Genomic DNA, 20,863 nt, shown 5'->3' with positions numbered 1-20,863 from the left:
TGTATTCAAAAATACAGTTCTCTAATTGTTTCCAGTGCTTTGTCTTATAAGTCATAGTTGGACCAAGATTCTTCTTTCACAGTGATAACAAATGTTTACTTGAAATTTTTATAATTACCAAGGAAATGTAATGCTAGCACTAAATTAGGTGAAACTTTTTGTGCACCTGAATCCTCTGCCATGCATCCACCCACTTACCCCATATGAAAGAAGGTGTGGCTTCAAAGGGGGGAAAAAGGCCAGCAATTTCACTTTGTGCATACATTCTGTTCACAGAAAATGATTTAAGAGGTGGGCAAGGAAAGAGCCCAAAGCAAGGACTTCACTCACTCATATATAGAGCGTATTTCTCAAGAAACCCAGACCTCTTAAGAAATAGATGCTTTCATTATGTTCCTAAGCTATAATGGATTAATACAATTTACCCCAGGATGCAACTTTTGCTCATTCACAGAGAGGAAAGCAGACAAAACTCCCATCACTCTTCTCCTCCCACCAACCATTTTCCTAACCAAACTCAGGTTACTGGCTGTATAGGTCGATGCCCTGTCTGTATGGCAGCAGTCTGGCCAGAAGAGGCCATTGCTACAGTTAGGACAGTGTGTATTTCAAAGGCTTGCAGAATACAACATGAGGTTGTGTACCCTGTTTCCAAATCAAGTTCACGTAATAGAAAACTACAGCTTTATTGGAAGAATAATCAAAATACACAGACCGCTGCTAACTGCAGTAAGCTCATAATTACATATATTTTGCAGCCATCTTAGAGAAACATGTACAGCAAGCTTTCTGTTATGTCTTTCTAAGATAAAAAATTACAAGTTATAGTGTTTCATGACTACAAAAAAAAAATCAAGTTATTATTTTTCTCTCAAAATAGTGGTTTAAGCACTGTTAAAGTAAGATGCCTAGAGGGTTGAATAATGCTTGTGCAATTTGATTAAAACTTTACAAACACTATTAACAATCCACAAAACCACAAAAGCAACAATAAAGAAAGCCACTGGCAGTAACCACTCAAGGGCAATAAAAGAAAAACTTAATTCCCTAGCGCCTCGGCTAGAAAACAGCCTTCAAGTTGTACTAAAAAGCATATCCAACCAACATATTTAAATACACATATTAAACAATTAATGAATACAAATGCAAATTGATTAAATAAGTACTCTCCAATAACAATCCACATCAACACCTGAGGTATACAGAGTATTAAACTTCAAAATAAAAACAGTTTCCTTATACAAAAGTTTTCTTTTGTAAACATTTTCTGAACAGAAGTTTAAAGGCACTTTTTTCCAGAACTGTAGCTTTTAATCCACTTGGATCAGAATTATGAAATTGTGCAAAATGTTGTACAATAAGGCTCTCAGTCTTAACCTGTTTAATATTTTCTCACATCCTCTTGTAACCTCAACTTAAATTTCCTTTTGCTTTCACCTGTATATGCCAAACCACATGGGCACTGTAAAGCATACATAATTCTCACTGTGTTGCAATTATAAGAATCAGAAATATGAAAGGGAACCCCATTCAAATGTCCTAACAAAATGACATATGTAACAATGTCCACAAGGGTAGGTACCCAAAGGATCACAGCAGGTAGATGGAGCAAACAGGGGGCAAACAAAAATAATTGTGAACCAAAATATCTCTCAAGTTTCTTTCCCGCCTGTATGAATACTGGGAAAAGGACATAGCATGCCAGTCAATTCCTTAAACTTAAGCAAAAAATTCCGGTAATATTTAGCTGAGGTTCCAGGGTTCCTGCCATTGGCTTTCTTTACCATTAACAATCCGTGTTGCTACAAAGTGAACACCAACAGTACCTTGCCTGTATTAACAATGGAATCTGTCCACATGACACCTGATATTAACCTGGACAAAAACCATTGTCACTTACATCACCAATGGCATTTACCACAACAATGACACCAAAACTACTACAAATAATGTAGACAGTTGTCAGCTTATTTTACAGTTAGTTCTGCAAATAGCACACAAATAAAGCTAAGGAAAGGCTTTTATTAAAACATACTAAAAAGAACACTGGATAAACTTTCATTCATCAAACATAATCAAATGTAATTTAAGAGAGTGGTACTTTTGTACCCCACCCCTTAAGTACCTTCATTAGTTTAAAAGTACATAGCAGTCCTATGTACTACATTCACATATAGTAGACAAATGCATACATTAAAGACCAAGTGTTATTTAAAAACCTCGTTAACTTTGACTTCAGGGAGAATGTTTAATTCTATGCTGGAAATGAATGGTCAATGTGTCTGAAAGCTTATTTACACCTATACTGTTTAATCTTCATCTGTCATGTTTAATACATTGTCTGGAAGAGGAGCAGGTCCCTTGTTTGTACAAAGTTTGGTTGATTCCTTTTCAACAAACTTGATTTGTTTGAATGTTACATTGAATATACATTCAACCTTTACAATCCCAATAAAATCACACATATTTTGGTTGGGAGGGTGGCCTAATGGTTAAGGTGTTTGCCTTATAAACACAAGGTGCAGGGTTTGAGTCTCACAAGGGATAATTGGCTAAGCTTAAAATGGCTCGCAAGGGCAGTTAGCTTAGTACTAACCTATGAACCTATGAACCTATAATAATATCAGTGTCAATATCATATTAACTCCGTTACTAATTTCCCACATCATTCAGTCATATCAAAGAAACATCACTAAATTTCTCAAACTTCTACTATAGTAACCTGGTTTAAGGTCTCAAATGAATCTGATTAGATAAAATATGCATATACCTTATCTGTCGTCTATGTGATGATATTAGAGGAATATGTACATACCCTGTAAAATAATGCTTAATGCTCTGCTGGTGGTGAGTTTTATGTGATGTAAATACTACGGTCTACACAGGTGTCTCAGTTTATCATGCTGTAAATGCTACACTGTGTATGCAACATGGTGATCACCTGGACATATTACATAATCCCCCTCCTGACTGTTATTGTATATTTTTTACCAGTAGCTCATTTAAATGCATGTAATGTGGATCCTTTCTCCCCGGGAATGCTGCTGAAAAGGGACTTTGCCCATTTAGGCTTTCTCAGCAAACAAAGCCAGACAGGTAACTAATAAACAGATGCATGCATACATTAATAAAAATAAATATACTTTTAAAAATGTTACATTGAATGAAATGCCATATGATCAGATTTGCTTGATCTGTAGTAAATAAGCAAGTCAATGACTTTAGGATTAGAATGGATATAGTTCTGGAATAGGACTGAGGCTTTGGTTTGCATTCTTAGGGTTTGCTGTTATGGCAAGGGATACTGTGATAAGCAATAAGAAGTTTGTGCTTTTACTAGAGGTCTCAACCTAGTGATGAACGCCAACATGACCAAGACTTGGTAAGGTATTGTTTCAGATGGATTTTATAGCTTGGAAGTTTGTTAATCATTTTACTTGTGTAAGGATGGTGTTCCAGAGCATTATGTTATGCTGTGCATCCCCTAAAAAGCTGTGTGAATTTTGCCACCAATTAATTCTCTGGGTAATTATGTGTCTTGTTAATTTTTGTGTTGAGTATGTGTTCTGACAAAATGCTATAGATCCATTTGGGAGTGCAGCTCGAAGGGTTAAAACTAAGAGCTGATAACTACATTATTTTTGCAGTTAGGTATTTGATTCTTTCAGTGTCAATTCTGAACAAATCACTTAACCAAACAGTATTCCTGTGCTGCCTCTGAAAAAAGTACCTGTGCCTAGTAGGCCACCAAGTTAAACTAAATGTTTTTAAAAAGTAATTTATTGTATACTGTCAGTGCACCCCATTTGGTTTCTGCTGGGCTGCAGCATTATTTATTGTCGGACCAGCAGATTACTAATAGCAACATCCCATCTGATTCCATAGACCTCTACAGCTTTACACAGTTAATCACATCAGTTACTAGAGTTCACAAAAGTACTGGTAGGCTATCAACCTTAGACTGGATTCTTACTAACAGACCCAACAAAATTAGGGCAGTCGGTTGCCTTCCAGACAACCTGACTGTCAACCTACTTACACTCTCAGAAGTTATACTATCCAGGATAAGCATATAATTTACAACCAAGTTTGTAACTCAGAAAAATTTGACAAATATACATTTTTCAAATCCTTAAGAGAATCTTCTTCTTCTTTCGGCTTTTCCCGGTTAGGGGTCGCCACAGTGGAACTCCGGTCCGCTAATGATTGGCAGTAGATTTTTACGATGCCGAGGTGCCAGCCCGACGCCCAACCTTTAATGAAGGCACGCCCATTTACGCATGTCTTTCGAATGCCACTCGATCGCGGGGAGGACATGCAGACTCCACACAGAAGGTGCTCCAGCCGAGAATTGAACGGGAGAACCTCTTGCTGTGAGGTGACAACACTACCGGTGCACCACCTTAAGAGAATACAACTGGAAAATACTATGTCTTTAGACTCTGTTGTCTCACACTTCAACGAGATATTCCTAAAAATTCTCAATAACTTTGCCCTAATATGTACTAAAAGGGTCAAAAACAATCCTGCGTCATGGCTAACAAAAGAAACAAAGAAATTAATGCTACATCATGACAAAGCCTGGAAAAAATAGAATATAAAATACATTTCAGCTTTTCAGGCAACTAAGGAAGAAGACAAAATACTGAATAAAACATGCCAAGCAAACACATAACATTCCTCAACAAACATCAAAACAAACCAAAGAACTTCTGAATATCCGTATACAAACTTTTACATCCATTCCAAATTACCACCTCAACATTCAACAATAATACTGATTCAATTCTCACACATTTTAACAACTATTTTATACAGACTATTTTTTCCATCACAAACAATAACACACCTACTAGCCTCTCAGTACCAGCAGCATCTGCTAAATATCCTCAGCTATTTGACTGCAGCCCAGTAACTACCCCATCATTAAAAATTCTTACATAAACTAAAACCAGCCGCCCTAGCTGCTGACCAACTCCCCTCTGACTACTTAAACATGGCTGCAGAATCAATTGCTTTTCCAGTCTGTACATTGATAAATAGATCTACATCTGAAAAATATGTTCCTTCCATTTGAAAAAAAAAATATTACTATACCTTTACAGAAAGGTGGCAAATCTACAGAGTTTAATAACTACAGGCCCATTGCAGTCCTCTCCCCCTGTCAAAAATACTTGAAAAATATATTCTTGTGCAGCTTCTACATCACCTAAATTCAAATAATCTACTCTCGGAAACACAGCTAGGTTTTAAACCCCACCACAGTGCAACCACTACCCTCCTTCATTTCACCAACACTATAAACCAGCATAGGAACAATGGCAACCTAATGTCAACTGTGTTCCTAGATTTATCCAAAGCTTTTCATGCTGTATCGCACCAACATTTAGTTGCTGAACTCTTTTCTATAGATTTCTATCTTAAGTGGCTCCTTACTTATCTGTCTGGAAAGCAACAAGCAGTCAAATGGCAACAGGACCTCTCTTCCAGTTACTAAAGGTGTCCATCAGGACTCTATACTAGGATCCCTTCAATTTAATATTTTTATAAACAAACTTCACACTGCCATAGACCAAGCAAATATAGTACAATCTGCAGATGATTTGACTTTAATATGTACAACCCCCACAATATCCAGACTACAATAAATCACCCAAATGTCTATCTTCAATAGAAACCTAGCTGAAAATTTCAAACCTACTCCTTAATCCCAGTCGAACAAAACTGATGCTTTTCACCTCAAAATGTTACTTCCATCAAAAACAGTCTTTCTTAGTTATATCAGCAAATAATACTAAAACTGAGGTAATACCAATTATTCAGCACTAAAATAGATGACAATCTTAAATCTGATCATTATATTCTTCAAACAATTAAAAAGGCCCACTAGAAACTTGGCCCCCTTTACAGGGCAAAACAGTATCTTACAAACCCAACAAGAAAAACTCTAGTCTCATCCTATTTGCTTCCAACCCTAATATATGCCTCACCTATCCCTACATGCCTAAGCTCTACATTAAAATCCAAACTAGCCTCCTGTTATAATAAAGCGGCTACATTTGCTACCAACACTTCATATCGAGCTCACCACTGCCAAGCCTTAAAGCAGCTGAACTGGTTAGAGCTTATCAACTACATAACATACTCTCAGCTAGTAATGGTACACAAACTGATATATTTTCCTGAACAATGCCCTGCATTAAAAAACATATTATTGCTCTACACCCACCAAGGGACCTCCTTTCTGCTGATAAATTTCTGCTAAAGACTACTGAAGCAAACAATTAATCAGGGGACTCACTATACTCCTGTTACATCTCCAAGCTCTGAAACACAGCGACTACCACAAGTGAAAATGATTAACACACTCTTGAGCTATAAAATCCAGCTCAAACAACACCTTACCCAATCCTGGTCATGCTCATATTCATCGCCAGGTTAAGACCTCCAGTAAAAGCACACATTCTTATTGCTTATCACAAGCTTTTTTCCCTCCTGTACTTGAATCATTACACCCTAACAAATTTCCCTCCTGCACTTGAATACATCTTTCTTCACCCCCCCAACAAACAACACATCTTATCTTGCTCTTTTTCTAACCGCCCCCATCCACCACTCTACCCCTCTTATGCATCTCCTTTATACCTTATGTTGTTGTTTGTCTTTCAGCTTTTTCCTGGTAAGGGGTTGCCACAGTGGAACTCCGATTCGCTAATGATTGGCAGTAGATTTTTATGAAATGTCGAGGTGCCAGCTCGACGCCCAACCTTCAATGAAGGCACGCCCATTTACACACGCATGTCTTTCAAACGCCCACCCAACCACGGGGAGGACATGCAGACTCCACACACAAGGCACTCGCAAGCCAAGCCGAGAATCGAACGGGAGAATCTCTTGCTGTGAGGTAACAATGCTACCGCTGTGCCACAGTGGAACATCTCCTTTATACCTTATAAACCTTCTAAATACACCAATTTGTAACAGGTAGCCTGAATAAAAACAATCTTATGCCATGCTCTTTCAGTCATATGCTGTTACCACCATCCTTCTATATACGATTAATACCTGCCCTCCCCTCCTACATAATTTTATAACTTACTTCAATATATCTCTTGAACTCTTTACAAACCTATACAATACTAAAATCTCCCTTCCTACATAATTAACTTCTTTATGTATCTTGAACTCCTTGCAAACCTTTCTTAGTGAAATGAAAGAACACACAACTTCTTTACAATAATGTTTCCCTTCTGCAGTGTCAATCCATTTAATTCCTGTAGGGTTTTACACCTGGAACAACTGCAAAGACTAATAACTGATGCAAATACCTGTCTTGTACTTATTTTTGTTGTTTCATGAGAAATGTGGTTGTTTTTTTTTCTGAGAACTGTCTGAAATCCACTTTTTAATATAAATGTACTGTCGTGGAGCTTTTCTACCTGGGCCTCCACTGAAAATTGGCTCTACCCAGTCAGACTTTCCCAGCCAAAAAGGACAAACAAACAAATAAATAAAACATTGCTGGTGTCATAATTACCAAAAATGATAAAAGCATGCACATCTAATAGTAACACTGTTATAGAACAGATGACTTTTGGATCTCTCCCAGTAGCTCTTCACCCCCTCAAAAACAAACAAACAAAAAAAAGGGTAAATCATATACTGCATTAAAGGCTGTGTCATATCTAAAAATGGCAGGTGTTCCACACATTAGCTGCTGTGTGTGTGTGTGTGTGTGTGTGTGTGTGTGTGTGTGTGTGTGTGTGTGGTGGAGCTGATCTGAAAAGCAACACTAAGAATTTTTTCTTTAATGGTAACATGAATTTGGTTGCATAGGAAATGTACACATCTCTTGCTTCCCAAGTCAATACTCCAAGCAAGAATGTGCAATGCATCACTGTACTTCTCCCTTCAAATTAGCATGGGAAAACAACTTAAAACTTTTCATCAGAATAAACTTGTACATAGAACCTTTATGTATAAGTTGAGGGCTACAAGATCCCTTCATTAATTACAGACTGCCATAAAGTGCTTTACAATAAAACGCACATGGTGATAACAGCTCCAGTAATAGTGCTAATGTTTAAAAAAATAAGATCATGTGCAAGTCATACCTGAATGTCCTTTTATTCTGTCAGTAATTTTTCCAGCTATCAAGTCCCACACCAGTAGATCACCAGATTTGCTTCCTGAAAGAATGGTATTTCCATCCCAGACAAAGCATCTGCAAATACAGGCAACAGTATTTCAGCTTACTGTTGTACTTAACATTAAGGCTAGTTAACAGCACCATGAAAATGCCACATAGTGAATAAATAAAGTATTCACTAATAACTCAGTGAAGTTTAACAAAATGCAAATTTCCTGTAAAGGTTTTGAAAGGGTATTCTTACACACCAAACCAGATGCAACACACACTAGTGAAAAATAAAGCCTCTAAACAGACACTAACATTGCACTCAAATAATCGTTTGCTCTGTTGTGCAACAGGGCATGACCAGCCACTGTATACTATTGTGAAACACCTGTTAAAACATCTGCTGTGCACAGAGCTCACTTTTCTCTGCTGCAAACCATATACCTGCCCATCAATGCAATCAGTTATTCTTGTAGAAAAGAGATAGCAACAAGATGGGCTAGCTAATAATCATGCATGTAGAACACACAGATATGCTTACCTTGTAGAAAAGACGAATTAAAATGTTACCAATCCTTCAGCAAATAATCCTAACAGTTTCTCGGTCACCCTACTTAAGTGTTGTCCTGTTCTTGTACATCTTTTATGTTGAAATCTATTCATTTCTTTGACCGAAGAATTCTTTGAGGAACCTGAACACAACTATTATGTCACCAGGATTACAACACAACTATCATGTCACCAGGATTACTCAGGATGAATACTGACAAACCTAGGGACTCTGAGCATCTCATTGGCCTAGATTACTCTTGCCAGGTTTCCCATCCCCACTGGATTTTGCTATGCAAGACTTTTTCCAAGGATTGTATGAGACAGAAATGTTAGAGTACCTGTTTTGTGGTAAAGGTTGCGTGGGCCTCCTCCATGGCTGGCAGCTTGGCAAAAGACCAGCCAAGCATGATGTAAACGTTGTCACAGTTTTAGGCTCATGTAACCAAATGCTGGATAACAATGCCAATGACTTATGTGACAGTACACCCAAATTAATTATTCTTTAGACCAGAGAAGGTGGCATATCACACACTGCACTTTTAACTCTTCAAACAATTGTACCACAAAGCCAACAAGTTCTTTAAGTCACCTCTTACCCAGCCATATGTTGCCTTGCAAGCAGCAAGCTGTGCATGCCACACAAACACACACCCAGTCATCATGTGAGGCACATCTCCTAAGAAAGTAAACTCCTAACAGAAACCTTTAAGTACTGCACTCCCAAATGCCTGTTTCCAGCAAATGTCAGATGGTGATAACCATGCTTTAACAGCCAAAAAATGGCAGCATTCTAACCATGCTATCACACTACATCGCAAATTGCCACAACACAGCAGCTATATGAATATTTGTACTGTCAACTTATAATATGGAAGGTAACCGAGATGAGCATATTACTGAAACTGACATCCTTACATTCAAAGACTTCACTTTTGGAATTGGAGAATGTGGTGACACTGTCTAGACAGTGTGCTCTAATCTGGAATGCCCCAGCCCTCTCATATAAAATATGTGAACAGTGACTGAGGAATGATGTATCTGTGTCTCTTACTTTGAGGGCAGCCTTCCATATCCTGCTTAAGCACTTGTTCTGAGCAGCAAGTTTAAAAACAGGATCTCATCTGTACAGCCAAAGCTGTACTCTCTTCACAAGCCACTTTGGTCAGTGTCATGATCATAATACAGCTGGAAGTACATTTCAAAAGAAAAGGAAATTACATACTTGATGCCATTTGCAGTGTCCCATGCTTCTTACCAAAGCCCGGAAGCTGAATAACCATCAGCTGGACTAGAAGGGTCAGGAAGGGTCAGGAATATGACCAGATGTGATGGGGAATTGGGCATCACTAAGCTGGTCAGCAATCAGGAAGTAAACCTATATTATCCTTCTCTTAAAGGGTATGCATGTAAAGCTTATACATTTTCTCCTGATATAGCTTCTGTGCAAAATGTTAATTACTTCAGCTGGTACATTCTCATCCATATTCCTACAGTCTATGTTCTTTCCTGTCACAGGTGTATGCTATACTCAAGATGTGGTCTCTACAAGAACCAGTAGATAACATCACTGTTGAGTACAGTATTGGAGATATCAAAAATATAAGTGCCAGAAACAATTTAGGATTTTTTCCTAGAATAATTATTTCAGACAACTGTTAAAATGGATTTCTGTATTTTAAACCAGAAATATGTTTGTATTCTGTGAAACATGAATGAAGCAACTGTAAGTTGCCACTTTGAATAAAGCTCATAGCACTGCTTTGTTATTAAACAGAGGAATATTATGGAACATTTACTTGCCTAACAGAAGCAGTTAAATAGTTTGTCCTTGTCTTGTTGCAAAGTTCTGTAATGACTACAGTGCTGTTTGTGTAAAGAAAAGTTAGTGCACAGAGTACAAGAATATGATGTGATGTTAACCCTATCTCTGAATGATGATTGCATATTTCTACTGTTAAGGATGTGCATTATAATCGGAAGGAATTTTCCAGAAGATATCACATAGACTTTGCTTTATATACATAAAGTCTGTAGTTCTGTCATGTTAGATTATGTTATATTACAAGTGACATCACTTTACGATACCAATCTATTCTGAACAATAGATATTTTCCTTGAAATGCTTTTGAGTATTAGTGAATTTACTAATAATGGACAGTCATAAGAAACCTCTTAACAATCACAGCTAAGCTTACTGGCAATGTCAGACTTGCCTGTAGCATGGCATTCCCATCATTCTGTCTACTGCCTCCTCACAACAGTTGCCTGTACTGAAGTCATTCCACATTCACTTACACTGCTGCTGCTGTTACTCAAAACAACCTACTGTGCCCTGAAGTTCTCTTTCCCATATGTATTACTTGGGAGCAGGTCAATTGTTTGAACGAGACTTGATCAAAAAATGTTTTTCACTTGAAAAACATGATAAAAAGTGATTAGTCCATAAAAACGCACAAACGTCTTGCTGGAAGGGGGGGGGGCAAAGTTTCTGCATATTCCATGCGGGGATTGTGCACCCCATATCTGTTTATTACTATAATCCATTTTGAGGTATGTACAATTCATAAGCAGGAAATATTACTCCAATGAGCTGAGTGAAAATTTTGCTCATGTTAACCCCTTTCCATTAATTTCAGCCTTTTATGAATTTCTTTATATTAACTACATACTGATTTTTGCATGACCATTTCTCTTACAAAGTCTCTTGTCATCTTTCTCAAGTACTATGGCCTTAGTACCAGTGGTTAAAAATTCTTGTTTGGTAGATATTTTCCTTTGAAACAGACCTTCCTGTTGCACACTATGTGATACTGGGACAAATAGATGTAGGTAGCCAAGTTATTTCTTCATAACCCTTAAACAGACACAACACTAGACATGTCATCATTTACAAACAGTATAATCACAGCTTGACTCCACAGCATAGAGGGATAAAGTCTTGACTAAGAGCCAGATGACCTATGTCTGACTAGAACTCAAGCACAGGGTCTGTCGGGGGGGGGGGTGTAAGTGGCCAATGCTGGCTTGACCATCCTAGAAGAAGGGAAGTATTGCAGCTTGCTGCAACCCTGACACCTAAAGGAGTATGAGGTGTATGACGTAGAGCAGTATGAGCTGGGATGATGGCTGCACTGCACAGTGGTGCACCACATAATCCAGGGGACTTGACATGTCTGAATCCTTGGCAAGCACTAACTACAAATGTCACAGCTGCCAGGAAGAAAGAATTAGGCAAGTAGAACAGAAAATCAGTTTACTATCATTTCCATGAAGTGTCTTCTGTCTAGATGGCAAGATTGAAAGGCAGTTTTCCAAGTGGCTAGACCATGTATTCCAACAGCCACATTTCCAAAACAGCGAATATCGAACCATCGCTATTAACATGGTCCGACAAGGGGGAGGAACAATGTTTTTATTTTCAGCATACTGGTTCCGCAATGTGAGCATGCAACGGCCAACATGTGGAATTGTTGGTAAACCCAAAAAACCTCCAGTCTGCAGTGTATGGCAGCACCACTTTTGACACCCAACTCTGATATCTAAGGGGAATTAATCAGCTAATGGTCTCTCACTCTAAAAAGAAAACATCCCCATCCAGATAAGGAATGAATGGGCTGATGGATTTTTGTGTAGCTGAAGAGCAACTACTGCCTTGATTTTGACAAACTGGGCCAGGGCAACTGCCCTGAAGATGAACAAACAAGTTTATAAGGTGGCCAAGTTGAGAAATCTGATGGATATGTGAGGTAGGGACAAAAAAAACATCATGTGACGTTCCCACTCTAGGCCAGTTATCAAGGAGCCTGAACACCTCAACACTGACACTGGAGAGGGATGTTCACTTGGAATACAAATGGCTACATTCAGTACTTCCAGATGCAGACCTCTCTGCATCAAGCACAATTTCCTTTAAGAGCATACAAGGAACACAGTCAATCCTGGGTCTGGATTTCTTTATATCTGTCTCCCCCCAGGACACTAGTAAGGCTTCTCACTGACACAGCTGTAGAGTTGAGTCCTTAGCTGGGGTCCTGGAGGGAGGACAGATATAAAGAAATTGGGTCTATATTGTGAAAACAGGTGAAGACTGCCAGCTTGGCTAGATAGAATTTTGTAGATAATTCTGTCATTTGTAAAGATTAATATAAGCCACAGGCTTGTTCTCTTAAACGTGAAAAGACTGTATTGGATGTTGAACTGAAAAAAAAGTAATAACAGTGCACTCTGTAAGAAAGCTGATAAGTCAAGTATTTCATGACTGTCTTTGATCTCAGGGCTTGGAGCTCAGATGTCTGAATGAAGGAATTCTGGCTACTGTTTTGAGACCAGAGTTAATTGCTAGAATTTGCATGCATAATTTCTTTAATTGATCTGGTTCCCTGACCAGCTAGAAGATCAAAAGGACTATTAACCTCTGAGTTTCTGTTAGCCTGGGAACCAGAAAGAAATGATGTAATCTGAAATGAATCAGTGGTACTGTGTTATCAATTTTAGGACAGAAAGAATGAGGGCATTTAGCATTTGTCTTGAGAACATTCAACTCACCAGCAATCTACCTGTGTTCTATATGTAAGTTTATTTTAGAACTGTGTTTTCTCTTCGATATAGCTAGGAACTAGGAAGATTAGATTATTTTTTTCTGTATTGATGTCAGAACTTTTCTACTGTATTATTTTACGTATTTCTCTGTGATCTCTGAACTTTTGAATAGCACTGTGCTGCAAGAAGTACTGTCTTGTGTTTTTATTTATTATGAAATATTTCAACTGTGGCTGTTTTGTGTAGAGATAATTTAATCTCTACAGTACAGTGCACACACACACACACACACATATATATATATATATATATATATATATATATATATATATAGTGATACTGTACAAAGTCACTCCAAATAAGCCTCGACTGTTCAGTTGCACTTACCATTTGGATAATAATATTGCATAGTATAAGTGGACACCCTTTCATAACGGCCTTTTGGTAGCTGATAAATATTAGTGGGAGGTGGCAATAGTCTGGGTAAAAGGGCCACAGCTGGAGAACCTGTGCCAGCCTTCCCCAGGAGTGTCTGTGGAGTTGTATATAATTCTTATCTCAAAGTGTATGTGTGTCACCTCCTTGGGCAGGGACACGAAGCACTGGTTGGGCAGAGAGGGTGCTGGAGGTTTTAGCTTGCTCACTAGGCTGAGATCTGGACCATATAGCTGTGCCAGTGGGGATTCTTATTGGGGACCTGGACAGAAAGGGAGAAACCAGCCCCAGACTGACTGTGATCTCTGTGTGCTCTTAAGGGAAATTGTACTTTACTATGTGTGTGTATTTATTATCCTTTCCCTATATGGACACCCCTCACTGATGTTAGTGGCGAGGATTGAGGCTCCTTGATTGTTGGGCCAGTGCACAGGCATTACATATTGTTTGGCAGTGGTGAGATATCCACACCACATATTAATTGGCTGGCAAATACTAAATGGCTTGTAGTGGTGTGGGTAGTGTGAATTCCTGTAGCTTGTGTACAGTAATCTCTGAAGGTGTTTTTGTACTCTAAATCAGCCATGCAGTGAATACTCAGAGTTCAGATCACAACTGTTTTATTTCTTTTCTTAGTTTAGTTAATCAGGGAGAGCAGGCAGTATGCCAGCAGAGGAGTATGGAAAGCTGACAAGGAGCCAGCTGGCTGAGATGCGCCAGGCTAGGGGACTGGTGCATGGAAACCTGACTAAGACAGACCTGATTGCAGCCTTGGACACAGCTGCATCAGAAAACAGCAACCAGGAAAACGATCAGACTGGCAGTGGAAATGTACCACACTCAGAGAATGGACAGCTCATCCTTTCTACAGAGGACTTAAAAATTCATCTGGAGCTAAAGAAACTTTACTTGGAGGCCAAGTGTTTGGAAATAGAAGCAACAGATAGACTGAGGCGTCTAGAGAGTGAGGACAATGAGAACCTGCGACGTTTGCAGGCTGAGGAGAATGAGAAACTGCTACACCTGGAAGCTGAGGAAAAGAAAAGGCAGAGGCAGCATGAAAAGGAGATGCTGACTCTTCGCCAGAGTCATGGAGGTAATGGGAAAGGGAGTGACCGGACCCCAGAAGCACAAAAGGTCAGTAAATTTATTTCACACTGTTGGGTACAATAAAGGCTGTCCTCCGCCAACAATGATACAAATTGAAATAAAAAATCTGAACGAACTGAACAATAGTGGTAATAGTAATCCAAAAGTCTTTTATTACAACACACACAAAACAGATTGAGCGCGCTTTCGTCTCTTATCGTGAGACTTCATCAGAATCTCATGTTAATACCAATATTCTGTTTATATACTCTTAATTAAACTATCATTAGTTAATTATTTACCATAGTAATAAATTAATAAATTAATGCCAATTCTGGGTAACCCTTTGTATATGAAATATCTGTTAAAATTGCTTAAGATGAAATTGCATATAAATATTTTTACACTTCACATAAAAATGCTTCAGACATGCACATATACTACAAATTGTAATATCATTAGTTACATACTATTAGTTTAAAAAAATACATAAAAATAACCATTTTATAAAAAACATCTATTATGTCTGATGTACAAAAAACTTTTTACACATAGAATCTTGAAGGCAGATGAAGGCTTATACATATGATGTAAACAACATTACAGAATACATATTATAAAACCCAAGAAGAAATTTTTGTAGAACAATATCATAATATCCTTTGACTACTGGATTATACAAAATATGTATACTTGTTGTATATCATTAACTATACACTAATAATGTTTTTAAATAAATAAATATAAATGTGTCAATAAGATAAACCTAATATTCTAATTATTAAAAAGCTATTTAATAGGCCTTATAAAAAGCTTATTTAAAAGTGTTTTCTTTTTACACAAAGTTCATGGCAAGATATTTATATATATATATATATATATATATATATATATATATATATATATATATATATATATCTCATAAAGACACTACATATATCTTACCTACCTATGTGCCTTTTTCACGTAGTCCTGTTTTATTATAACTGGTGGAAAGCACAATTTAATAAAATTTTCTTTTTTCTTTTTTGTGTTTAATGACAGTAACTTCAAAGCAGGTTTAATAGAGATGTGATTGTTCATTCCTGGGTGTACACAAGAATCCAATCTCATCTGCCAAATCATCTCACGATACTCCAGAAATGTTTCCCAATCACCTCTCCTTTCTTTTTGTTTCACTTCCTCTAATATCCAAAATTTATTTCACAGTTTACAGAGAGGGATAATTTTGATAGTTTCATTCATATGTTTGAGAGGGTATGTAAACAGTATGATGTTGACCAAAGGCTCTGGGTACGGTTCCTGACCCCCTTACGCCTTGGTAAAGCTGTAACTGTGTTGTCTAAAATTTCTGATCAAGAATGTTTTTATTATACTACTGTTAAAAATTGCTTGTTAGAATTTTTTTACGCTAACACCTGAAACGTATAGGAAAATGTTTTGTCAGCAAAGACGTAAGGCAGATGAAAGTGTGTGTGTATATGTTGCTGAACTGAGCACTTATTTTCATAGGTGGGTGAGTGGATGTCAGGTCACCACTTTTGAAGGGCTGGCAGAGCTTTTGGTGAGGGAACACGCCCTTAGCACTTTGCCTGAGGACATGAAGATCTGGTTAGCTGATAGACAATATGCTACTTCAGATGAGATGGGGAAGAAGGGAGACCTATACCTAGCAAGCAGGGCATCCCTGCACAGAAAATGGATGGGTCTAAAGGAACCCATGGTGGGCAGCAGAGACTGCCCCAACAGAATTTGCGAGTAGCAGGGAAGCCACTAGTCCAGGTACACGTCCAGGACCTAAGGTTAAATGTTTTGAATGCAATCAGTGGGGCCATGTGGCATACAGATGTCCACGGAGGCAAGGTGGGGAACAAAAGGTGAGGGAGCCAGTAAGTGGGGAAGACAAAATACCAATAGTAGGTTGTCTTGAGACAACAGGGGTACTGAACTACCATCCTGCAGATGTCCTGATAGGGAAGGATTTTGATAATGCAGTACCATGCAATGCAGTTACATGCAGTCAGGCATGGAGACAAGCATGTGGGTCTGGTAGCCTAGGGGAGACCCAGACAGACCGCATACTTGTGGCCAGGACTGGTGAGGTGGTTACTTCAGGGAGGAAGCTACGCTGTAGCAGTGAGACTGAAGAGGAGCCACAGCTGCTTGTGAGTACTGATGTTCCCTTGGGCGGAGTGACTGCACAGGTAGAGGTGAGTAGTACTACCCAGGCTGACAGTGAGGCACCACTGTCAGAGGATGCCAGACTTCCTGTGGAAGGGGAGCTGGGAAGGGTTACAAAGACAGAGCTGAGACAGGCTCATCTCTCAGACCCTACATTGCAAGGTCTGAGAGAGGTAGCTAGTGAGGGACCTGATTCTCAAGGAAAGGGGGAATCTGTATACTGGGACAAAGGGTTATTGTATAGAGAGTGGACCCCTGAGGGAGGGCTATAAGGTGAGAGAATACAGGAGTTGGTAATACCTAGAGCCTACCGTCTGGCGCTTCTAGCCATAGCCCATGATATTCCCTTTGCAGGTCATATGGGCATAAAATGTACAAAGAGACGTATTATGCAGAACTTCTATTGGCCTGTAATTTCCGGAGATGTAACCGGGTACTGGGGCGAGGGGGCCTTTAGATTTGATTTGTGATGAGTGGGAGCGTGAGTGTGAATCCCACAAGGAGTCTGTTGTGGCATATGTCCTAAACCTCAGGACAAGCCTTAGGGAGCTCATGGGCTTGGCCCAGCAGAACCTGGCAGGAGCCCAACAGCAGAAAAAGGGCTAGTATGACAGGAATGCTCAAGCCCGTGAGTATGCTGTGCAACAGCAGGTGATAGTTTTCATTCTTGTCAGACACAATAAGCTGCATGAACCCTTCAAAGTGGTAAGGAAGGTCAATGATTTTAACTACATGGTAGAACTGCTAGGCAGGAGGAAGGGGCACAAACTGTACCATGTTAACATGATGAATTTATTTTTGCAGTAGGAGGCAGGAGGAGTCTGAGGGGGATCTATGGCTATGTTGAGCCAGCCAGCCAGCAAAATACTAAGTTACTAAGGGGGAGCCTAGGGTTGCAGGCATATGAAATGACAGTGCAGCACTGTAGTGGGGTCAGCAATTCCAAAGAAGATGGGATCTCAAGATAGGGTAATGGATAATGTATTCCCAGATAGGCTCATTCTTCTCAAGAAATGTTTCTCAAGGGTCATTTGAAAAACTAGCTTAAGTCTTCAAAGGAGGGAGAGATGTGATGATAGGAGGTACTACCAGCTATGCCAGGAGAAGTAGGGCAGTGGACATCCCAGGCTGTGTTCTACATGAACTACAGAATGAACTGGCACCCCACCTAAGTACCATGTTCAATCATAGCCTCACCTCAAGCTTTTTGCCCACTGAATGGCGCACAGCAACAGCTAGCCCACTCCACAAAGGGGGATCCACCATGGACCCCAGGAACTACCGCCCCATTAGCCTGACGAGCCTGGTCTGCAAGGCCATGGAACGTATCATCATGGAACTTACAAACAAAGACATTGGTAATCTCCAAACTCCAGACCCCACCCAGTTCAGGTTTGTAAAAGGCAGATTGTGTCTCCTAAACCTGATAGACTTCTTTGAAGCAGTCACGAAAGCTGTAGATGAGGGTAAGGTGGTTCAACACAGCCTATCTAGATCTCACCAAGGCTTTCAACACCATCCCCCACTCTGGAATTATAGATAAACTCACTAAGATAGGTATAAATCCCTATGTCGCAAGATGGGTTGCCAACTGACAGAACCCACACTGTGAAAGTAGTAGACTCCAAATCTGACTTCAGACCAGTGACAAGTGGAGTATCACAGGGTTCAGTCCTGGGTCCTCTCCTGTTTGGTATCTACTTCTCTGAAGTACACGTTAACAAAGAAGGTCTTTGGCTAATGAAGTTCGCAGAGGACTGCAAACTAGGAGACATAATCGAAACTCCTAACAATGTGGACATCCTACAAAAGGGCCTCACTGAGACAGATGCCTGGTGTCAAAGCCATGGCCTCAAGCTCAATGCCAAAAAGTGCACTGTCATCCCTTTTGGTAAAAACTCTGTACCCATGAACTACCACATAGGCGGTAGTCTACTTAACACCGAAAGTGTGACAAGAGATGTTGGGACACAGGTGGACAGTAGTCTCTCCTTTGAAAATCACATCGCCACAGTAGTCAGGAAATCCTTCTAAGTGGAACACCTCATCACAAAAGGTTCATCCAAGAAAAAAAGAGGTAATTATTCCCCTCTACTCATCACTCATTAGACCCATTACAGAGTATAATGCCCCTTTTGGAATGTGCTTCAAACAGATGTCCTACGAAGACAGTCTCAAAAAACTCCAGCTTTACTCCATCCCATATCGCCTACTTAGAGGCGATCTCTGCCTAACATACAAAGCTATGTCTAACCCAGAGCTGTTGGACATGCTCCACTTAAAGAAATCCCAATCCTTCCGAGCTACACACTCTAGGGACCTAAACCTTGTCACCACAATAAACAGAACATGCTGGAGGGATAGATTCCTGTCCCAGAGACTTCCCATACTCTGAAACAAACTACCTATCTACATCAAACAAAGCTCCTCATTAGCACTCTTCAAGAAAAATGGATGGGAAATAGGAAATTCACCACGGGATCACTTCTGTGGTTCTGCTCGACAGGGGCACAGCAAAATAATTCTCTTGGGTGGCGAAAGCCAGGGTACCTTTTTGGCTAGGCTTATATAGGCCCTAGGGCCAATAGCCTAGTACCTACCTATGAAACTATGTGCATCATATGCCAGCACAGTTAGCTGGAATTTAGTAAAGAATTATATGTTATTTGAAGAGCAAATTGATTTGTACAGATGCTTGTGTTGAAAATGTATTTGTAAAGTTGTTTGTGTTAAAAATGTATCACCAGTGTGCCCTGCTGGAAAGCAAAGAAATGTACAAGCATTATTGTAGCTGTTTGAATGTATATGTTTTAACAGAGGATACTGGAAGAGAAAGGGTTAAGCTCAGTCCCAGCTTACTTTGGAAAACAGCTGAAATTAAATTAGGCATAAAGATTGCATCTTACAGTTCTGATTGCAACCAGAGACAAAATGTCTGTGAGTTTAGTAGCTCTGTAGGAGTACAAGTGTTAAAATTGTTTTATGACTTCCAGGAGCTTCAGCAGAACTGAGCAAAGTTCTATCTGTGCGTATGGTAACACAGGTGCTAAAATCCTGGCAGCTTCTAGTGTTGGTGATAGTGTGGGAAACAGAGTCAGATGACCAGACATGATGTCACTCTGTAAGCTATCCCAGAAATAATATTTAGATGTTAAATTGAGAAGTTTCACTGTCAGACCTAGCACTCTGTTTTGGAAACCTGACATAGAAGGATCCCTCACCTACTTCATTTTGTATTGCTCTAGTAAGTGGACCAGGGAATAGCATTATTTTGATTAGTCAGGAAAACATAGTGAGATTAGTTATGTGCTGTTTTTCTGTAACTGTGTGAATCTATTCATCTGTGTTATTTTTAATTTTCTTGTGAATCAAACTCTGGTGTTTACTGTACATACATGTTTAGTATTTTCATGTTTTTTATTATTTATTAATAAAGATATTTAAACTTTACATTGTGGCTGATTCTTTTAGAAATTATTTAAGCTTTAAGAGTATTTGCATATTTTTATTTGGTGATAACTCTGTCCACTCCTGAAAGCCTAGCTGTTTGGTCAACATTACTATTTGTATTAATATTAATTTCACTCAGTATAACTGGATCCCCTTTTAAGAGCCTTATAGTAACTGACTGGTGGCAGTGAATCTATCTTATAGTCTGGGCAAAGTTTGGTAGAACAGGTAATCTGTGCCAGCCTTTCCCAGGTGTGTGTGTGTGTGTGTGTGTGTGTGTGTGTGTGTGTGTGTGTGTGTGTGTGTGTGTATATGTGTGAAAATTAAATCTCATTTAAATTAGTATCAGCTATTTGAAGCAGGGGCATGAAGCAGTGGTTTCACAGAGATGGTGCTGAAGGACTTGGATTGGACACTTGGCTAAGGACGTAACCCCTACAACTGTGCCAGTGGGCAGCCTTATTAGGATCCTGGAGGGAG

The 20,863-nt window shown here is 39.2% G+C and overlaps 1 protein-coding gene across 1 annotated transcript in view; it reads right to left on the bottom strand.

The window, feature by feature from the left end:
* Positions 1–20,863, bottom strand: part of NSMAF (neutral sphingomyelinase activation associated factor) — a 2,091,028-nt gene that overhangs the window by 50,597 nt on the left and 2,019,568 nt on the right. Inside the window, exon 30 of the mRNA XM_044065485.1 lies at positions 8,115–8,224. Coding sequence (XP_043921420.1) covers positions 8,115–8,224 — 110 coding nt within the window. The remainder of the gene's footprint in view (positions 1–8,114; positions 8,225–20,863) is intronic.

The sequence above is a fragment of the Protopterus annectens genome, chromosome 3.part0 (assembly GCF_019279795.1).
Source record: "Protopterus annectens isolate FY-2018-M chromosome 3.part0, PAN1.0, whole genome shotgun sequence".
Taxonomy (NCBI): Eukaryota; Metazoa; Chordata; order Ceratodontiformes; family Protopteridae; genus Protopterus; species Protopterus annectens.
Note: the sequence above shows the minus strand (reverse complement) of the source record. Positions and strands in the feature narration are given on the sequence as shown.